This window comes from Glycine soja, chromosome 5 (assembly GCF_004193775.1).
Source record: "Glycine soja cultivar W05 chromosome 5, ASM419377v2, whole genome shotgun sequence".
Taxonomy (NCBI): Eukaryota; Viridiplantae; Streptophyta; class Magnoliopsida; order Fabales; family Fabaceae; genus Glycine; species Glycine soja.
The window spans coordinates 777,770-797,502 of record NC_041006.1 but is presented as its reverse complement, the minus strand read 5'-3'; the positions used below and the strand labels follow the sequence as shown (position 1 = coordinate 797,502).

At 32.3% G+C, this 19,733-nt stretch overlaps 3 protein-coding genes and 1 long non-coding RNA gene across 4 annotated transcripts; 3 read left to right on the top strand and 1 right to left on the bottom strand.

Moving 5' to 3' along the window:
- The first annotated feature begins 5,140 nt into the window (after positions 1–5,140).
- LOC114411700 lies at positions 5,141–6,208 on the top strand. Its single transcript, XR_003666514.1, has 4 exons — positions 5,141–5,345; positions 5,518–5,583; positions 5,733–5,808; positions 5,907–6,208. It is a non-coding gene; the product is annotated as an uncharacterized LOC114411700 (long non-coding RNA).
- A 6,858-nt stretch (positions 6,209–13,066) lies between these two features.
- LOC114411698 (early nodulin-93-like) lies at positions 13,067–14,062 on the top strand. The gene is made up of 4 exons (XM_028375351.1): positions 13,067–13,253; positions 13,445–13,506; positions 13,651–13,726; positions 13,825–14,062. The coding sequence occupies exons 1-4, from the start codon at positions 13,157–13,159 to the stop codon at positions 13,911–13,913; spliced, it is 324 nt and encodes a 107-aa protein (XP_028231152.1). The 5' UTR covers positions 13,067–13,156; the 3' UTR covers positions 13,914–14,062.
- Positions 14,063–15,862: 1,800 nt separating this feature from the next.
- Positions 15,863–16,874, top strand: LOC114411699 (early nodulin-93-like). Its single transcript, XM_028375352.1, has 4 exons — positions 15,863–16,003; positions 16,188–16,249; positions 16,422–16,489; positions 16,583–16,874. The coding sequence occupies exons 1-4, from the start codon at positions 15,922–15,924 to the stop codon at positions 16,611–16,613; spliced, it is 243 nt and encodes an 80-aa protein (XP_028231153.1). The 5' UTR covers positions 15,863–15,921; the 3' UTR covers positions 16,614–16,874.
- On the bottom strand, positions 16,864–19,196 carry LOC114411697 (pentatricopeptide repeat-containing protein At1g08070, chloroplastic). The gene has a single exon (XM_028375349.1). It carries the CDS (start codon positions 19,125–19,127, stop codon positions 16,914–16,916), a length of 2,214 nt encoding a protein of 737 aa, XP_028231150.1. The 5' UTR covers positions 19,128–19,196; the 3' UTR covers positions 16,864–16,913.
- Between the last annotated feature and the right edge of the window lie 537 nt (positions 19,197–19,733).

The following is a 19,733-nucleotide window of genomic DNA, read 5'->3' as shown; positions in this document are numbered from 1 at the left end:
TTTTTCTCTTCTCTTTTCTCCTTCTTTATTATAAATTTTGTTGTAAAAATAACATTTCTCTTTCAAAGTATTATACTCTACAAATCTGAACATCATATTATTTAAGAGTTATCATAAACGACACTTCACAAGAAACTCTTCACTACTAAAGTGATCTCTTACACTTATAGATTTCTCGCTCTTCCCTTCCCTTACCTTCACATAATACTCCCTTTATAAAATGATGTGTTGTGCTTTCCTCCAAAAAAACGAATAAGTACATATTAATGACTTTTCTTCTTTCTAAAATGGCTAAAACATGTTATTTTCCTTTTCAAATATGATTATGAGCTCTTCTATAGGTCAAAAAATAATTCCAATAACAAACTTGTGCATAAATTAAAGACATCAACTTTAAATAATCTAGCAATTCTCCTTTCATTTTATTTTATTTGAAAATTTTAATTGTTATTCTAATAATGTATAAGTATTTTTTACTGCATAATGTATTTGTTTACTTTATATACTCAATTCCAAGTTTAATTTATTAAGGGAAGACACGATTAAATTCTAATTACCTTGTTTTATATTATAAAGTCTCTTTGAAATTTTTAACTTGTCTGAAAATATTTATCAGTTTTAAAAAATAAAAATTATTATTTGTTGTTTAAATAATACCATCTCACCTAAATATTTAAATTAATTCACAACATTCTAACTCTTTTAGTAAGGACATCTTTATAATAAAAAAAAAATAGTCACTTTACATTTGCATTCTCTTAATTTGAACGGCAATTGGAGACTGACGGTAGTCTGTGTGAGTTCAAGGGACAATTGATCTTTTCTTTGGTAATAGAAGTGATAATAGAAGACGGGGCCAAGCGTATCGGACTTAATTGGTGAACTTGTTGAATTCAATTTAATTGGATTTGATTGAATCATTATATTTGAATTAATTTTAGTTTAATGAATTTAATTAAAATTAAATTAGACTATTGGATTAAAAATCAATTAAATCCATATATAATTAAATTATTAATATATAAACTTTAAATTAAACACACCTTATTCTCAAGATAATATATTATGATGTTAAGATAATATATTATTTTAAATATTTTTAAGATAATATATTATCTAATAAGTAGTATTATGAGTATATATTTATGATTTATTTTTTGTGTTTATCATATGAATATTATAGTATTATATAAATATTTATTTTTAAAAATATTCTTTTATATATATATATATATATATATACCCTTATTATTTTTGAGTTTGAGAATTTTTTTTAATTTTTTTTAAGACTTAAAGAGATAATAATATTTTTAATGACCAAATTCAATAATTAATCAAATTCAATCCAATTAAAATTGGATTGATAAAATAAAAAAAATAAACTCAATCTAAATAAATTTAATTAAATTAAATTAAAAAATAAACAAAATTCAACCAAGGCAAGTGACTTACACCTTTAATAGAAGCCCAAACAAAACTAGATCATATTAACTCGTTAACTTAAATTTCCTTCAGTTAGTTCCTAATTATGACGGGTTATAAAGCTACGGGATAGCTTCCTGTTACGGTTATTAGCAAGTAAAAACTTACTACAGTACCTTATTATCGGTCCCATCTATTATTGGTTCTAAGTTTAATTTGGTTTTAAGTTATAATTTTAACATCTTTTGGTTTTTCGTTGAGCATTAAATTATTAAAAGACTGTAGAAGTGCATGTGCCTTGTACATGATTGAAGACTTCATCTCCACAAATTAGTGTTGTTGCATATATTGTCCCGTTTAATATAATACACTCGTCATTATCCATTAACCATGCAATACCCCGAATAGACTAAAAAATAAAATAATCTATATATTTATTTAGTATATAATATATATAAAAGAAAGTTTTACCTGATCAAGTATCATCCTCTTCTATTTTTTCATCACACTATATCATGTGTTCACAATTTTATTACTGGTAATTTAATGGTTGTTAAAACATTTAATCAAGAGCAAATTACATGTCTTTCATCGGTTTAAGGAAAATGTACATGTATTTCATTTTGTAAAAAGGTACACACATGTCTCATTTAAAGTTGAAGGAAACTATAATATATGTCTTTCTTCTATTTTTAAAATTATACAAAGTCATAAATTCTTTAAATATTGTCTAAATATTTAATAACAAGTTATATGTATGGACAATTTTGATTATAAAAAGATTAAAATATGTTTTCCATTCTCACAAATATGAAAATGTTTGAAATTTATCATTGCAAATATTATTTATATTTCATCCTCATAAAATTTAAATATGTTACTTTTGGATTTAGGGCTATGTTCGAATGTTTTCTACATCAATTATACATAAATAATATAAAAAATTGAAAAGATGACATTTTTTACAACAACATACACATGATTTGATGTAGGTTTGGATAACCCAAACCTAGTTCCAAACCAACAAATAACAAATTTAAATTTTGTAAGGACGAAAAATAAATAAAAATATTTTGCGATGACAAAATTTCAAACATTTCTATATTTACAAGGACAAAAAATAAAGTTAAACATTTTTAAATCAAAATTGTAACACATATGACTTGTTATTATCAAATGTTTAGACGACATTTAAGAGGTTTATGTAGATTTTAAAAACATAAGAGATACATGTATAATTTCCTTAAATTTCAAAAAGACATGGATAGGTTTTAGAAAAGAAGGAAGAACATGTGTAATTTCATTAAATTTCAAAAGAGACATATGTAATTTATTCTTTAATCAATCTTACTATTATATATAGATTAAGAGATATAAGATTCACTCGGTAGGAAAAAAAGAAGAAAAAAATAATAAAAAAATCATGGATTCAAATCTTTCTCTAATAAAAAAATAAATTAATAATTAACCTTTGTCTATTAAAAAATATTAAATATAAATTTTCTTCTTTAGTTCAAAGTTCAAAGTTCAAACACATTCTCCCACCTCCCTTCTCCATTTTGAAATATTGCTTCGATCTTTGACATTTTTTTTGTAAATGTTGAATTTTTAATTAATTAATATATTGGTTAAATGGTATTTTAATATCATATAATGTCTAATATTTATGAAAGTTGAAACATTGAATGGCATTGATATTATATATTTAGTTCTATATTTGATTGTGTTTTGATTATTTAGTTCTATATTTCGTGCTTTAGGTTGAATCCTTACTTAAACATCATAGTACATTTTATCGATATCCCTTTGGGATCACATCACTTGAACAAAATGAAGAAGGAAAAAAAAAACACGAAGAACTCTTAAAAGCAAGGAGTAATATTCGGTCATATTGTAACACAAATATTAATCATCCATTAAATTTTGAGCTAATAATAGTCATTGATTTAATTATATTTTCATTTTAAATAAATAGTTGTTTAATTATTGAAATGACTTTAATTAATAATTTAACAAAGATACAAATAATAGGAACAAGACGATATGTAGAATTTCAAACACGTTGATATGCTAACACATGACAAATAAAAATTATAGAAATTAAAAAGGAATTAATTTGTATATAATATATATAAATAGATAGATTTAATATAATTTATGATCAATTGATTTTTTTATAAAAAAAATAGAAATCAAACACGTATGCGATTTCTGTTTACAAAAGATGGCTTGGTTATTCAATACTTGAATGTCCAATTTTTCATATGAAAGTCAAAGTTAAAATGTTGAAATTTGAAATAGCAGAAGAGTATAGAGCAACTCAGGGGTGATGCTAGGTGCACCAACTTTATTGTTTGTGCATCTAACATTTTTTGTTAATTCTAAAATTATCTTATAATTGATGGTTTGTATGAATGAATTTAATTTGTAAGTATAATTTAAACATACGAATCAACTTGATCATACGGATCATGTTGATCCGTACAAATCATACAGATCAAGTTGATTCATATGACTCATACGAAACAACTTAATCTGTATGAGTCATATGAATCAACTATTCATCCGTATGAGTCATAGTTAATCCGTATGAGTCGTACGGATTATGTTGATCCGTATGAGTCGTACGAATTAACTTGATCCGTACGACTCATATGAATCAATTTGATAAAAGGATATTTTTATTCTTTTACTTAAAATACTGAATATATCAGCAATAATACTGGATGCACTTATCTTCACCTGCAACTCGGATGTCAGACGCTCAACTTTACAATTGGCTAGAGGCCCAAAACCATCGCCTCCCTCCCTTTACCAAAAAAACTCACTGAACATGTCTGTTTCTTTGAGTGCGATTGCCTGCATTACAACACGTGTTGACTTGGACACGTGTTGCAATCTAATCAACGTAGCAGGTGCATTCCTACAGATCCAATGGTGCTAACCCACCCCCTTTAAACCATGCTATTATCATTAAGATTTTAAAAACAATATGCGATAGATATTAATTTTGACAGTAATATCAAGATTTTTTATTTATCCGTTATTTGCCGTAATATCAATAAATACAACAAAATGTGAACACAACAAATATTTAAAACCTCGATTTTCATATTAGTGCTTCCTTTCTATTTTCTTCAATGTTTGGTTTAAATATTTGGTTATTGGGATCAATGCGTCAGCGATCAATGCCCATGGTTTTGGCCTGTTTTTGCTCCAAACTCTAAACCACCAGCTTCTACTGTTCCATTTCGGAAAAAGGATAAAGTCACTTTTCTTTCATCTTACTAAAATGAAGCAAGTAAAGAAAGAGAGATACATGATCAGTGTGTAAAAGGACAGAATATTATTTTTTTACTGATTTTTATGTCAAACGAGTGGATAATGTAAGTGCACTGTTTCCTTTCTGCATTATAATAGGATAAGGCACGTTGGCATTCCCAAGTACCATTCACATGCACGAATTTGGATAAAACTATTTTCATTTACATCACATTATGAAATAATACTATAAAGTAGAGTATATCAACCCACGAAAACATAAATGAGAAACCAAAGTGAAAACAACTGTCGGAGACGGTGCATTTCAGTTGAAACCATCAAACTCCCCCCCTACAACCGGGCCACCCTTCTCTTTTTTTGGGAAAATAATTATAAATTAATGATTTGTTTTCTTCACCAAATCTCATTATAAATATACCAGCAACTTCAGCAACTCTTCATACAAAGCTACTTCAGTTATTCATCTGTTTACTAACATTTCATCCATTCTTAGCTTAATTTTGTTCAATCAAATTTTTTAAGATGACCAAGAGAAACGTTGCTGCTAATTCTTCTTTTGAGACTACTAGCTTGGCTTCTCTGCACCAAAAGTTGGCCATGGCCAAGCGATGCTCTCGTGATAATGCATACCTTTCTCAAGTGTAAAAGCATTCTGTTTTCCTTTACCCCCTCTAATTTCATGTCTGGATTGATAAGTTTTGCACCGTACATGCATGTGGTTTCAGAATTATGGTCATGGAAGAGATTTGCAAATTTCCCTATATCTGAATATTATATTGTTTTAATTAACATTTTTGAATTGTGTGTAAACAGAGGGTGTGATGGCAGGAGCTAAGACAGCAGTTGCTGCTAGTATTGCCACTGCCATTCCAACTGCAAGTAATCCTTTCACCTATTCAATTATTTTTTACATAATTTTCTCATGAATCATTATCAGTTTACAATCAAAATAGCTATCCAATTCTTAATATTCAAGTAGAGATTTTTATTTTTATAAATAACTAACTTGAATTGTGTTTGATATGCAGCTGGCTAGTGTAAGGATGCTACCTTGGGCAAGAGCCAATCTCAATCACACTGCTCAGGCTCTCATAATTTCCACAGGTAAATATTACTCATCCAATCCATAGTGCTGCCATGATCTCCTCATAGCCATATCATTGTTGGAATTCGTCATCTAACTATCATATTTATGTTAACAGTGACGGGAGCAGCATATTTCATAGAAGCTGACAAGACTGTCTTGGCAACTGCAAGAAAGAACTCCTTCAACCAACCCTCCAATGCATGAATTCCAAATGGATAATTTAGATTTTGGATTCGGCTTCACTACGTTGGGCTATCTTAGCATTAACCAATCATTGAACTTATCATATATGTAAATGTAATTATGTATCGATAATAAATTAAGAAGAGTTTGCATTTCAATAGTCAGATAGAACATATATATGTACCAACTATCAGTTAATTATATGAATGCAAATCATTCATCTTAATTTCTTCTGCACAAGTGCAATTATATGAATGCAATTCATTCACCTTAATTTCTTCATCACAAGTGCAATTATCTCCCTATTGAGGATCTTAGATATTAGCTAGGTAGCCGAATGGCAATTTCCACAAACACAGATTCTTCAAGATCCTATTTATATTCCCCGGCTATGTGCTTATCAAACCGAAAGCAATAGCCAACTTCTCACTGTGTTGACTCAAAGCCCCTTCTTTCCACTTCTCATCCAGATCATAGAGAACCTCAAAACCATCAGTCTCCTCCAAGAGATTAATTAATTAGCTAGTATATATCTACCTCATCCAGCATTCTATAAATATTTTTCATCTGTAGATGGAACTAATCATCAACAAGGAACTCACGCACGACATCATCATGTTGAATTTTTTGGACTTCCTTTCTATGTGAAGTAATGGCTTAAATAAAAAGGCTCATATGTCTTACTTATTTAAGTGGAGAGGGATTAGATTAGAGAGAGATAGAGTTACAAATCATTAAGAGAGAAAGAATGAGAGAAAAAATTATTGTGATTTTGACATACCCACTAGAAAGCTTCAGATTACAACTACGGATTCATTCACCGTTGGATTTGACTGATATTTGGACAGCAGATTCTACACGTGTGATACTTCAAGAGAAAGATATATGAAGAAAGATAAGTGTTTCGCATTATCTGTTTTATATTTTGGGTTTTATCTTTCTCTCTCTATTATACTGTACCAATTTGGATTTTCTGTTTTGATTTGATTGTTTGTAGCATGTTTTAGTGTATTTGTTAGAGGTTTTCTTATGTTTTTATTGATTATAGTAGAGTTATTTTTTTGGTGTGGATGATCCATAATTTTTACCCTTGCATTTAAGAATTTTCTCACTTTAAACATTATCTGTTTTCTTTTTTAATTTCTATTTTGCGCTCTATACTTTATTGGTGTTCCCAAATTTTTGCAAAGTTTGTGAGGATTTATTTTCCCTATAAAATTTATAATTGTGTTGGCCTATTTCTCATTACATGAATGTCTATAGAGGTACAACCGGGACTTTCTTCATTCCTTTGTCATTTAACTTAGTTCTTATCGTCCTATCTGCCAGATCCTGCATATATGTTTGACAAAAGCTCGTATATATGCCCCAGAATTTTCTGGCTCCAATTCAAAGAGTTGTTCTGCTTCTGCAACATATTCGGACACAACATGTCCATGAATAGGTCAAATAGCTCCATTTCCATGTTTCTCAACACTTAAGATCTATCATGCAACCGCAGTGTTGTAATTTTTGTAAGATTCCGTAATCTTGGATCATTGAACTGTCGTCAAAGATCTACCAAACCAGCTTGGGTAAAAGCAAATAATACTCCAAGTCTCCAACAAATGTGATATCATCGGGCGTGAACCCCTCTCTGCATGTCCATTCATTGCTAACCCTTATATTAGCCATAAGAAAAAGGTTGAGAAGACAAAAAAACATTAGAAAAGAAATTATTAAAAGGATCTCCTAGTAAAAAAAATTAATGAGAAATTAGTTATTTTTTCAATTGGTTATATTAAGTCCAATAACTACATAACCAATCTCATCTGATGGGTGGAAAGTGGAGAAGAAGGGTAATAAATAATAATAATGCACGCATACACGTTTTGTTTATCTATTTTGTCCATCTTTACGTGATTCCTATGCATTATTAAGAGGAATTACCTATCACGGGAAGCAAGTCTATGAACGGAAGTTGTTATTATGTACGTGTGGTAGATATTTGTTCAATATTTTTATCCTCATTCATTTTCATTCTATATATATTCTGCTGGTGTTCTATCTGTTTCCTTAATTTTCTTGTGAATTTATTTTATGTATTTGTGCCAAATTAATAAAATTTTAAAAAATGAAGATCGTAGTACAAGACAATAAACCAGGTCATGATCATTGCCTCTCCCGTGGTCAAATATGGCTTACTTTATATGCTAAGAGCAGTGTAGGGTCATGCAGGGATAACATGACCAACCGATAAAATTAATTAATGGGAATCAAACAAAAACATATCCAGCAAAACTACAATCAGAAAGAAGAGACAAGCTCAAAAGGGTAACACTAAAAAGCTAGACCCAAGCTGTTGAAAGAAACAGGCTAGGCATAGAAAAGAGATGAAACCGGCAGGGAGAAGGGTGGAAAAATTACAGGAGAGGGGTGCTGGTTTATATTTGCTATGCATGAAGGTATAACACGTAGAGGGAGAGTAGGGTTTCGTTTGTGTTGGTCACATGCTAGTATTCAAATAACTTTGCCGTCACGTTCATCTTTGAATGTCAGTATCAACCATAGTCTCTCTCTCTCTCTATTGTTGGACATCCCATAGGTGTAATTAAACACCTTGAGTGAGATAGGATGAGAGAAAAAATAACTTACTAATTTAATTTATGATATAATGTGATACGAAGAAATAAATAAAAAATATTAATAAAATATTAAAAATTTGTGGGTGTGCAAATATAGTCATCCATTTACGAATGCACTACACTCGCCACTCTAGTTATACAGAATATTTTTACCATTTTAATTATTTCACTTTCAACTGCAAGAGAACATGCCTATCTTTCGTTAGAGACAAGGTAATAATGAACACCCATCGAAAGAAAAATAAAAGTAAAAAGATCGAGCAACAGAATTTGTAAAAGCTAGGGAGAAATGAATTACAACTATTTTGACACTAATTCTCCTTCGGAATGATCACGAGTTTCTAATTTTTGGTTTTTAAATATAATTTTTGAAATAAATTTTGTTTAATAAAAATAAAATTGAATTAGTTTTTAACTCAATTTCAAAACAGTTTTACATTCATTATCAAGATAAAAAAAATATTATGTGAATTTAGTTTTTAATTTTTAAAAACACATTCTAACCTCCACCGTTACCATTCCCCACAATTATCACCGTTGTTTCACCACCCCCAAACCCCACTATTACCGTCTCTACCACCACCACCACACTTTCGCTACTGCCACCTTTACAACTATTGTCTTCACCATTTCACTACCATTACATTGTCGCTGCCATTATCATCATCATTATCGTTACCACCATTTCATCATCTCTATCGTCGTTGTCATTATCACCATCATCATTCCACCACTGCTATCATCATTATCACTGTCATCATCGTCACCATCGTTGCATTGTTGTTGTCACCACCATCATTTCACCTCTACTATCATCACCATTTTGTCGCAGTGATCGCCGTTGTCACTATTTCACCCCATTATCACTCATAATTTTAAAATAGAACCAATGATAGACTTGGTCAAAGCATTGGATCACTCGATTAATGGTCGAACTAGTGAGTCACTAATTGACTTAATCTTTATTATAAAAACTAAAATTTTATATCCAACCTTAATTGATCTGCATGACCCAATATGTTTCCTTCCTTGGGCATGACTCGATCCAGGTCAGTGGACACTGGTTTAACCACAAACCCAATCAAATCATATTGGGTTATACTAGGTTCAATGCATGGTCAATCCATAGGCAACTAGACCCGCCCATACCTTCGGGTCACTATTAGACTGGCTGGGTCTGTTCGGATTTTAAAACATTATCATTACCATTCCAACGCTACTATTGTCACCATTACCAATTCGCCACCACCGCCACCATCGTCGTCATCGTTATTCCACCCTCATTGTCGTCATCACTGCTACCACCACCATTCCATTGACATCACTATTATTACTAGTATTGTCACTGTCATCACTTTCACCCCGCTACTTCTATCTTCGCCATTATTTCATAGTAGAAAAAGATAAGAAAAAATAATTGACTCATTTTATTTATTTTTAATTTGTAACATCTTTTTAAAAACTAAAAACAAAGAATAAATTGAAACTTAGAACTAAAACTGATTTTGATTTTTAAAAATTTCAATACTAAAAATAATAAATCACCCCAAACAAGGCCTAATATAATATGATAATAACAGAATATGCCACGTGGACAGAGCTGATACTCCAATTGCAACCCCGTTGAGCTCAGTAGCTCAAGGTGACTATGGATAGGCATGCAACTTGAGTTTACATCCAGGACAAAATTGTGCAAAAGACAAAGACCAAGGCTTGTAATTAAGTACATTAGTTCAAATATATTAACCGAGGACCCAAAGTGATAAATGTTCGATATTTTAATTATTACTTAAATAATTTTTTATTTAATAACTTTATTTATATGAAAAAGGGTACTAGTTTATCAACAAATTAGTGGCATCCGAATGTCGATTTGTATTTATATGCATTTTCTGGCCACTATGTATATTAAAATATTGGAAGCTGAAAAATGTAGAGAGAATCATGATGTTTCTGCTTGATAGAATCAAACTGTGGAAAAAACAGTTTAGAGAGCATCTCAGGATAGATGTGTTTAGATTGGGAGTGAGTTGAACTTATCATAATTTTTGAAAGTAATAAATAGACAAAAATTATGGTGAATTTATAACAAAAGTGATTATTTATTGCTTTAAAAAGTTATAATGACTTTAATTTACTATTAATTCAAACACAAATTAGGTATATTTGGATTTTTTGTAGAAGGATTCAAAAGCACGTATGAGGGTAAAATTAATTTAAAATCATGTTTGGTTATATTTTGAGAATAAAATTTACCTATAAATTTAATTTTAAAAAAGTAACACTTTGATGTTTTTACAAACTATAATCCAAAAATATACTACGATATTCATGCTTAACATAATTTACGATTGGCAAGAGATGTTACCCACTTCAGCCGAAAATCATGGCATCCCTTTACCAATAAAATATACCAAACATGTCGGTACATCCACTGTGAGTGCAATTGCCAGCACTCTATAGCACGTGTTGAGTTGGACACGTGTTGCAATCTAACAAACGAGGTAGATCGATGCTATTGTGAAGTTGTGAATTACTCGTATATGAAGCATTCACTTTAACATGGAAACCGGACATGAAACGAACTTGAGGAACATATACTAAAATGTTCAAATTAATAGTATATTTATTTTTTAAAACCAATTTTTTTTTATATATTTGTAAGTGTATGAATTACGTAAAGGTAACTACTTAAATATTCAACTCAGTAAAAATAATTTTTAAATTAAACACTTAATAAAAAGTGTCAAATAAACGTCGAACAAATATAAATATAAAAGACGTGTTTGATACCACAACACAACAAACGAAAGAGATGTATATGCTTCACAGGATATACCGATCTAGCAATAATTTCTCGAGAAGATCAACAAGGAAATAGAACGGATCATTAAAATTCATGTTGTTTGATATTAAATATATTTTTAATCTCCTTTTTTTTATAAATTAATACTGATATTCAAATTTTAATTTTGATTAATTTAATTATAGAATTAAAAGAAACAGTAATTTTTATCTCTCATCATAGACAGATTGCACTGTAAAAAGAGACAAAATTCGCCATTTTTATAAAGAAAAAATTAAGATATTTTTTATGAAGTTTAGGGACATCAAAATAATTCAGAGACTAAAACTAAATTTTATATAAAAAAATATAGGGACTAAAAATAATAATTTAACCTAAAAAAATATAAAGCAAAGAAATAAAAATTGATACTCATGAAATATTATGCAGTATATTTTCATATATTCTTTATTTCTCTCGTATCAAACTCTTGTGCTTTATTTCTCACATGCTTTTATTCACTGATCTATTTCTCTTTCTTTCTCTGTCTTTGTCCATCATTTTTTCAAATATTTTTCTCTACTAAATACACCCTTAGGGATCCAATGAGGCATAGTCACTAATTCAATGAGAAGACACTATATATCAATCATTCCGGTCAATTTCTATATAACTTTTACACTTGCTCTTATATCTGTGGTTTGCATATATCCTAATTCTTATAAAAAAAAGCCATCAAATTTATATAGTATGTGATTAAATTTGCTAATTATAAATCACCTAAAGATTAACTAACTTTTTTTAACTACCATCTTAATTTGACTCTTTGGTAAAATTTTGAAGTATCAATAAACTTCGATTCTTTTGACCAACTATAAGATTAATCGTTCGGAATTAGTCACACACTTAAAGAGTTATTACTCTTTAAAAGTATATTCTATAGGAATCAAATCAAATTTTCTTCAGTAGTTTAACATTTATTATCAATTGAGCTACACCAATTGAGTCACCTAAAGATTAATTGAAACATAATAATCTCGAAGCATGTAATAATTTATCGCCCTACCCCCGGTTCATGGTATTATCATATTGACTCCCGTGCTAGGTGCTTCCCTTTCTATTCTCTTTTATGTTTGGTTTAAATATTTGAATTGGGATCAATGCGTGAGAGATCAATGCCCATGGTTTTTGGCCATCTTACGACTAAACCACCACCTTCTACAGTTGCCATTGCGACAAAAAGCTAAAGGATCCCTTTTCTTTATCTCACTAAAATGTGTCAAAGTAAACAAAGAATTTTATTTTTATGGATTTTGATGTGACACGAGTGGATAACGTAAGTGCAATATTGTTTCCTTCCTGCGTTATAATAGCTAGGATAAGGCACATTGGCATACCCAGGTACCAAAATCCGTCGCATGCACGAATTTGAATAAAACTAAATTCATTTACGTCACCATATGAAAAATAAAGTAGGAGTATTTAGGGAACAGCAAAGACATCAACCGACCGAAACAGAAACCAAAGTGAAAACAACTGGCGGAGACGGTGGATTTCGGTTGAAACCATCAAACTTCCCCCTGCCACAGTGTACCACCCTTCTCTTTTTTTGGGAATGTAATTTTAAATTAATGATTTATGTTCTTCACCAAATCTCATCAGTATAAAAATGCCAGCAACTTCAGCAACTCTTCATCCAAAGCTTCTTCTGTTATTCATCTGCTTACTAAAATTTCCTCCATTCTTAGCTTTGTTCAATCAAAGTTTTTTAAGATGGCCCAGAGAAATGTTACTGCTAATTCTTCTTTTGAAAGGACTAGCTTGCCTTCCCTAGATCAAAAGTTGGCCATGGCCAAGCGCTGCTCTCATGGTAATTAATGTATACTTTGAGAGTGTAAAAACATTCTGTTTTCTTTCCCTTATTTTATGCCTGGACTGATAAGTTTTGGACCGTATATATGGTTCAGATTATGGTCAATTGGGCATTGACGAGTTTGCAAATCTCAGCATATCTGAATTTTACATGGTTTTAATTAACATTTTTCATTTGTGTGTAAACAGAGGGTGTGATGGCAGGAGCAAAAGCAGCTGTTGTTGCTACTATTGCCACTGCCATACCAACTGTAAGTACTGCTTCCATCTACTCAATTTTCTTTGGACATAAAGTTCTCATCAATCATGACCAGTTTGCATTTAAAATAACCACTTCTTAATATTCAAACAGAGACAATCGAAAATAACTAACTTGAGTTGTGTTTGATATGCAGCTGGCTAGTGTAAGGATGCTTCCTTGGGCAAGAGCCAATCTCAATCACTCTGCTCAAGCTCTCATAATTTCCACAGGTAAGCATTACTCATCCAATCCATAGTGCTGCCATGATCTCCTCATAGCCATATCATTGTTGGAATTCGTCATCTAACTATCATATTTATGTTAACAGTGGCGGGAGCAGCATATTTCATAGTAGCTGACAAGACTGTCTTGGCAACTGCTAGAAAGAACTCCTTCAACCGACCCTCTAATGCATGAATTCCAAATGGATAATTTGGATTTTGGATTCGGCTTCACTACGTTGGGCTATCTTAGCATTGACCCAATCATCGGACTTATCATATATGTAAATGTAATTATGTATCGATAATAAAGAAGAGTTTGCATTTCAATCGTGAGTCAGATCATATATATGTGCCAATTATCAGTTAATTATATGAATGCAAATCATTCATGCACCTTAATTTCTTCTAAATAAGTACGTATGTTATATACCATTAAATTGAACATATAGATAATGTTTCACCCTGCAGTCATTGCATGAAGAAAACCCATCTTTGATAAATGGTGAAAACGATTTCTATCTCTTGCAATTATCTCTCTATTGAAGATCTTGGATATTAGCTCATCCAGCATTCTATAATATTTTCGCTCTGGGTGGAAATTATCACCAACAAGGAACGCCTGCACGACACCATCATATCCCATCAGCAAACTCCTGCATATATGTTTGACAAAATCACGTATCACGTATGCCCCCAGAATTTTCTGGCTCCAATTCAAAGAGTTGTTCTGCTTCTGCAACATTTTCGCCCAACTCCTACAAGCATTAAGCAGAGAACACCCCAAATAGCTCCTTTTCATATTTCTCATCAAACATATTATATTTATATATTAAATATATATTTTCAGTTTAATTTATTTTAGACATAAAATAATTTATAAACAATTGAAATTTTGACAAAAGAAATGAAAATCAAACACGTAGTAATTTCTATGTAAAAAAAGATGGCATGATTGTTGTAACCAACAATTTCATCTTTGAACTGTTACTCTCACTCTTAATCAGTTCCTATAGTTAAAATAGAAATAAAAATACAGTACTAAGTAGACTTGAAAGTAGTAGGAATGACCTTATTAAATAATACTTACAAATACTATTTCAATAAAATTTTCACATTTATTAAATGAAATTATTTCAACATAATATTTCTTTTCTTGTATAATTTTAAGAGTTTAATGATTTTGTACTGTTAATTACATTATTATCTAATCACATATCAATACATATTATAAATTTATTGATTTTTATAATAATTATTTTAAAAGTTATATCAATAATAATTTTATACTTAACATAAAAATAATGATTTCATACTTATTAAATAGTAATATAAAATTATTATTTTTAAATATTCATGATGTTGGTTGGTGTGAAATATCTATTAATGACTAATTTTTATCAAAAAAATTTGACTAATCATCTTTAATATAAAAATACATCTTATCATATGTATTTAAAATACTTGATATACATTGCACTAGGACATATAAAAATCTAGTCGAAGTGTCAAACTTAAATGCGGAAATAGCAAAAGAGACAGCAACTCAACACTCAAAGTTAGCCAAGATGTGTAGAGAGGTCACCCACTCCGACCGAAAACCATGCCCCCCCTTTTACCAATATATAGCACGTCTTTAGTTGGACATTGTTGGGATCAATGCAATGCCCATGGTTTTTGGTCATCTTCGGTCTACAGTCGCCGTTGCCTAAAAAAATAAAGAAAGAAACTTTTTCTTTATCGTACTAAAATGCGGCAAAAGTAAACAGAGATACATGATCAGGGGAAAAAGACAAAGACAATATCAATTTATTTTATGGATTTTTACGTCACTCGACTTGAATCAGTGGATAACGTAAGTAGTTGACGAGAGCAATGTTTACTTCCTGCATCATAATTGGTTAGCCCACATTGGCATTCCCAGGTACCAGAATCCTTCACGTGCACGAATTTGGATCAAACTAGCAAGTTGTCTGAGACGGTGGATTTCAGTTCAAACCATCAAACTCCTCCACTGAAACAGTGCCACCGGAATTAATGATTTATTTTCTTCATCAAATCTCATTATAAATATGCCAGCAACTTACAGCTACTCTTCATCCAAAGCCACTTCAGTTATTCATCTGTTTACTAAGACTTCTTCCATTCTTAGCTTTTGCTCAATCAATTTTTTTTTTTTTTTTTTTAAAAGATGGCCAAGAGAAATGTTGCTGCTAATTCTTCTTGAGAGGAGTACCTTGGCTTCTCTGGATCAAAAGTTGGCCATGGCCAAACACTGTTCTCATGGTAATGTATAATTTTCTGAGTGTAAAAGCATTCTGTTTTCCTTTCCTTCTTATTTCATTTCTGGACTGATAAGTTTTGCACCGTATATGTGGTTCGGAATTATGTTCATTATGAGATTTGTAGATTTCAGGATATCAGAATTTTGTTTGGTTTTAATTTACAATTTTCGTTTGTGTGTAGATAGAGGGTGTGATGGCAGGAGCCAAGGCAGCTGTTGTTGCTACTATTGCCACTGCCATTCCAACTGTAAGTACTCCTTCCACCTATTCAATTTTCATTGATTCATTCAATTATTTTGCACATAAAATTCTCATGAATCAGGATCCGTTTACATTAAAAATAACCACTTCTTAATATTCAAAGAGTTTTTCTGTAAATAACTAACTGGAATAATGCTTGATCATATGCTGCTCGCTAGTGTAAGGACAATACCTTGGGCAAGAGCCAATCTCAATCCCACTGCTCAAGCTCTCATAATTTCCACAGGTAATTACTTATCCACAGTGCTGTCATTATCTCCTCATAATCATTACAATCATTGTTCCAATTAGTCATCTAACCACTATATTATGCCAACAGTGGCAGGAGCTGCATATTTCATAGTAGCTGACAAGACCGTTTTGGCAACTGCAAGAAAGAACTCCTTCAACCCACCCTCCAATGCATGAATTCCAAATGGATAATTTGGATGTTGGGTTCGGATGCACTACACTGGGCTATCTTAGGCATTAACCCAATCATGGAAGTTATCATATATGTAAATGTATTTATAATAATATTATTGAAGGGATTGCGTTTCAAAGTGAGAGAGCACATATGTACCAATTATCAGTTAATTACATGAATGCAAATCATTCACCTTTCTACACAAGTTCATATGTTATATACCATTGAACATATACATAAAGTTTCACCAGCAGTCATTGCATGAGCAAAACCCATCTTTGAAATGGTGAAAACGGTTTCTATCCCTTGCAATTATTTCCCTATTGAAGATCTTGGATATTAACTTAGTAGCCGAATGGCAATTTCGACAAACACGAAGATTCTTCACGATCCTAATTGTACTTCCCGGCTTTGTGCTTATCAAACCGAAAGCAATAGCCAACTTCTCACTGTGTTGAGTCAAAGCCCCTTCCTTCCACTCCTCATCCATATCATAGAGTACCTCAGAAGTATCAGGCACAAACCCAGTCTCCTCCAAGAGCCTATCTACCTCATCCAGCATTCTAAAAATATTTTCACTCTGTGGGTGGAACTTATCACCAACAAGGAACTCATGCACAACACCATCAATCTCTATAGAGGTGCAACCGGGAACTTTCTTCATTCCTTTGTCATTTAACTTAGTTCTTATCTTTGCTACATCATCCCATCTGCCAGCTCCAGCATATATGTTTGACAAAAGCACATATGCCCCGGAATTTTCTGGCTCCAATTCAAAGAGGCGTTCTGCAACATACTCACCGAACTCAACCTGTCCATGAATCCTACAAGCATTAAGCAGAGAACCCCAAATAGCTCCATCCGGCTCCATTTCCATATTTCCCATCAGAACCTTAGCTTCATCGAACTTTCCACTTCTAGCTAGTAGATCTATCATGCAACCATAGTGTTGCAATTTTGGTGATATCCCGTAATCCTTGTTCATTGAACTGAAATATCGGTGTCCAAGCTCTACAAAACCAGCTTGAGTACAAGCAGACAATACTCCAACAAACGTGATATCATCGGGCTGGAACCCCTCATTGATCATTTCTTCGAAAAGGCCAAGAGCCCTCTCTGCATGTCCATTCATGGCTAACCCTGATATCATGGCATTCCAAGAAGCCAAACTTCTAGAACCCATGCTTCTAAACACTTGTTCCGCCACCTCAACACAGCCACACTTTGCATACATGACGATGATACTAGTCCAAAGAGAAACATTATTCACATTACCTGTGCCTTTCAAGTTTTTATCTATATAAGCATGAACCCACTTGCCAAGGTCAAGAGCACCAAGGGAAGCACAAGCCGGAAGAACGGCCAAGAACGTTACATCATTAGGCGTCACGTTTTCTCTAAGCATGACCTCAAACAACACCAAGGCTTCCTCGTACAAACTCAAGTGGCAATAACCACCAATCATAGTATTCCACAAAATCACATCTTTTTCCTCCATCCCATCAAACAACTTACGCGCAGTACCAATTTCACCACACTTGGAATACATATCAACGAGTGCATTAACAAGCTGAAGATTCTTACCAAACCCACGATCTCTAACCCAAGAACCGATCCATTTCCCCAACTCAAGCGACCGCAAATGGCCACAAGCAGAAAGAACACTCACCATAGTGCTCTGATTCGGCGACACGTCAGCCTCCTGCATGCGTGTAAAGCACGCCAGGGCTTCCTCAAAGCGACCACTTTGAACATACCCAGCAATCATGGCATTCCATGAAACCACATCCTTGGCGGGAATTTCATCAAAAAGGCGTCGAGCGTCATCCACGTGGCCCTCGGACACATACCCAGTAATAAGAGCAGTGAAGGACACCGCGTCTCTCAGAGTACTTTTATCAAACACCAAGCGCGCATGGCGTAATTCACCAACTTGAGAATACATGTGAATGAGCGAAGTGTGGACGTGTGGATGAAGGTGAAGGGCGAGCTTGAGGGCATGTGCGTGAAGCTGTTTGGCTTCATGGGTGGCTTTTGATTTGGCACAGGACTTGAAGAGGGAAGGGAAGGTGTGGGAATTGGGGTAGAGGCCGGAGTGCAACATTTGGGAGAAGAGGTGTAAGGAGGAGGTGGGAGTGGGGGTGAGGGAGTGGGCGCGAATGAGGGTGTTCCAGATGAAGATGTTGGGTGGTTGGTGGTGGATGGAGTGGAAGAGAGAGAGGGCGTAGGAGAGGTCTCGGGAAGGGGAAAGGGCGCAGAACTCGATGAGCTTGCTCTGGGCGAAGAGGGTGTTGTGGAGACCGCTTTTGATGATGAGGGAGTGGATTTGTTTGAGGCTGGGGATGTCGGGGCATTTGGCAAGCAGATTCAGATGAGGGTGGTTTTCAAGAAGCTTGTATGGAGGATCCGAGGAAGGAAGAAAGTGAACAAAGGGAGGGGAAAGACACGACACCATCATCGTTTTCTTTTGCCGATAGCCACCGATAAGATTTTTTTTCTTCTTGTTATTTTTCGAATACTTTTTTCTTAAATGTTTATCACTTTAGATTTTTAGAACATGAATATCACAGAAATATTGTCTTTTTTTTTTTTTTTTACAACATTTCAAGAAATAGATACACTAAGATAGAGAGAATTATACTTTTCGAATAAATTTTAAGGAATTAATTAACTTTTAGTCGCTCAGTTTTGTCACATTCTAATATTTAATTCTTCAAAATTATTTTAACAACTTTTATTCTTTTTTTTTTCTTAGTATTTTTAGTCTCTTATTCATTTTTATTGTTTAAAATAAACGGCAGAGTAAAAATAAACAAAAAAATTTTTAGAGGGACCAAATGATGAAAAATTAATAAAAGATTAAAAGTTGTAAAAAAAAGTTGAGGGACTAAAAATTAAATTCCAAAAACTTAATTGATCTGTTTTTAGAAATGATAAAAATATACTCTTTTAGATACACTTCTATTAATGTATTTACTTAAATATTTGTTCTTGTTTTTTTTTATCAATCGTTGGTATGAGTGGAGTGAATTTGGACTTGAATCTCTTAGGACATATTGGGGAT

Bases quoted from the DNA above. Each gene is read 5' to 3' on its own strand.
- LOC114411699 (XM_028375352.1), top strand. From the start codon at position 15,922: ATGTTGCTGCTAATTCTTCTTGAGAGGAGTACCTTGGCTTCTCTGGAT. The intron at 16,250-16,421 runs GTAAGTACTCCT...GCTGCTCGCTAG, and splicing joins TTGCCACTGCCATTCCAACT to TGTAAGGACAATACCTTGGG. The intron at 16,490-16,582 runs GTAATTACTTAT...TTATGCCAACAG, and splicing joins AGCTCTCATAATTTCCACAG to TGGCAGGAGCTGCATATTTC.
- LOC114411697 (XM_028375349.1), bottom strand. From the start codon at position 19,127: ATGATGGTGTCGTGTCTTTCCCCTCCCTTTGTTCACTTTCTTCCTTCC.
- LOC114411698 (XM_028375351.1), top strand. From the start codon at position 13,157: ATGGCCCAGAGAAATGTTACTGCTAATTCTTCTTTTGAAAGGACTAGC. The intron at 13,507-13,650 runs GTAAGTACTGCT...TTTGATATGCAG, and splicing joins TTGCCACTGCCATACCAACT to CTGGCTAGTGTAAGGATGCT. The intron at 13,727-13,824 runs GTAAGCATTACT...TTATGTTAACAG, and splicing joins AGCTCTCATAATTTCCACAG to TGGCGGGAGCAGCATATTTC.